The 877-nt window shown below is 48.0% G+C and overlaps 1 protein-coding gene across 1 annotated transcript in view; it reads left to right on the plus strand.

Annotated features, from left to right (window-relative positions):
* Positions 1 to 877, plus strand: part of RNPEP (arginyl aminopeptidase (aminopeptidase B)) — a 28,530-nt gene that overhangs the window by 17,521 nt on the left and 10,132 nt on the right. The window contains 1 exon segment of the mRNA XM_011931842.1: positions 549 to 732. Coding sequence (XP_011787232.1) covers positions 549 to 732 — 184 coding nt within the window.

The following is an 877-nucleotide window of genomic DNA, read 5'->3' on the forward strand; positions in this document are numbered from 1 at the left end:
TTTTTTGTACTTTTAGTAGAGACGGGGTTTCACTGTGTTAGCCAGGGTGGTTTCGATCTCCTGACTTCATGATCCACCCGCCTCAACCTCCCAAAGTGCTGGGATTACAGGCGTGAGCCACCGCACCCAGCCTTAGAACCCTTTCTTATCTCTCCTATAAGTAGAGAGAAGAAAACTAACATTTACTGTATAAACCGCTGTTTGAAGGGCTCTTGTGTGTTGTCTTATTTAATCTTCACTCATTTTACAGATGAGGAAACTGAGGCTCAGAAAGGTTAAATCACTTTTGCAGGATTGCATTCAGTAGTGAAACCGTAACCGTGTAGCACAGTTCCACCTCCGTGAGGCTGTCTGGGGTCCGTGTTTCTCAGGTGTGGTGAGCGGTCTCTTGGATCTGTGTGGTGATCTGATCTTGCACCCCGTCACTGTGGCTGACTGCATTGTCACATTCACTTGTCTGAGGCCAATTTTCTACAGGTGCTTTCAGGATCGGGTCACTGTGATGGTCTCTAAACACCATTCTGCTTTTTCTGCTCTCTTGTCTTTAGGAGCCGGGTGTGGGCTGAGCCCTGCTTGATTGATGCTGCCAAGGAGGAGTACAACGGGGTGATAGAAGAATTTTTGGCAACAGGAGAGAAGCTTTTTGGACCTTATGTTTGGGGAAGGTGTGATATCACATTGACTCTAGTGTCTCCTGTTAAACTGAGTCCCTGGTTTCCATTCTCCCTCTTCGTGTGGCTTCTCCACCTCCTGCCTCCCAGAGCAAAGTTTCCCTGATCCCAGAAGTGAAGGAGAGGAGGAAAAGAGGAGGATGTGAGCCAGGCTCCGCACTGTTGCTGAGGAGAGGACCTAGGAGACGAGGTTCTTTTTTTTTTTT

Source organism: Colobus angolensis, unplaced genomic scaffold (assembly GCF_000951035.1).
Source record: "Colobus angolensis palliatus isolate OR3802 unplaced genomic scaffold, Cang.pa_1.0 Scaffold91, whole genome shotgun sequence".
NCBI classification, from domain to species: Eukaryota; Metazoa; Chordata; class Mammalia; order Primates; family Cercopithecidae; genus Colobus; species Colobus angolensis.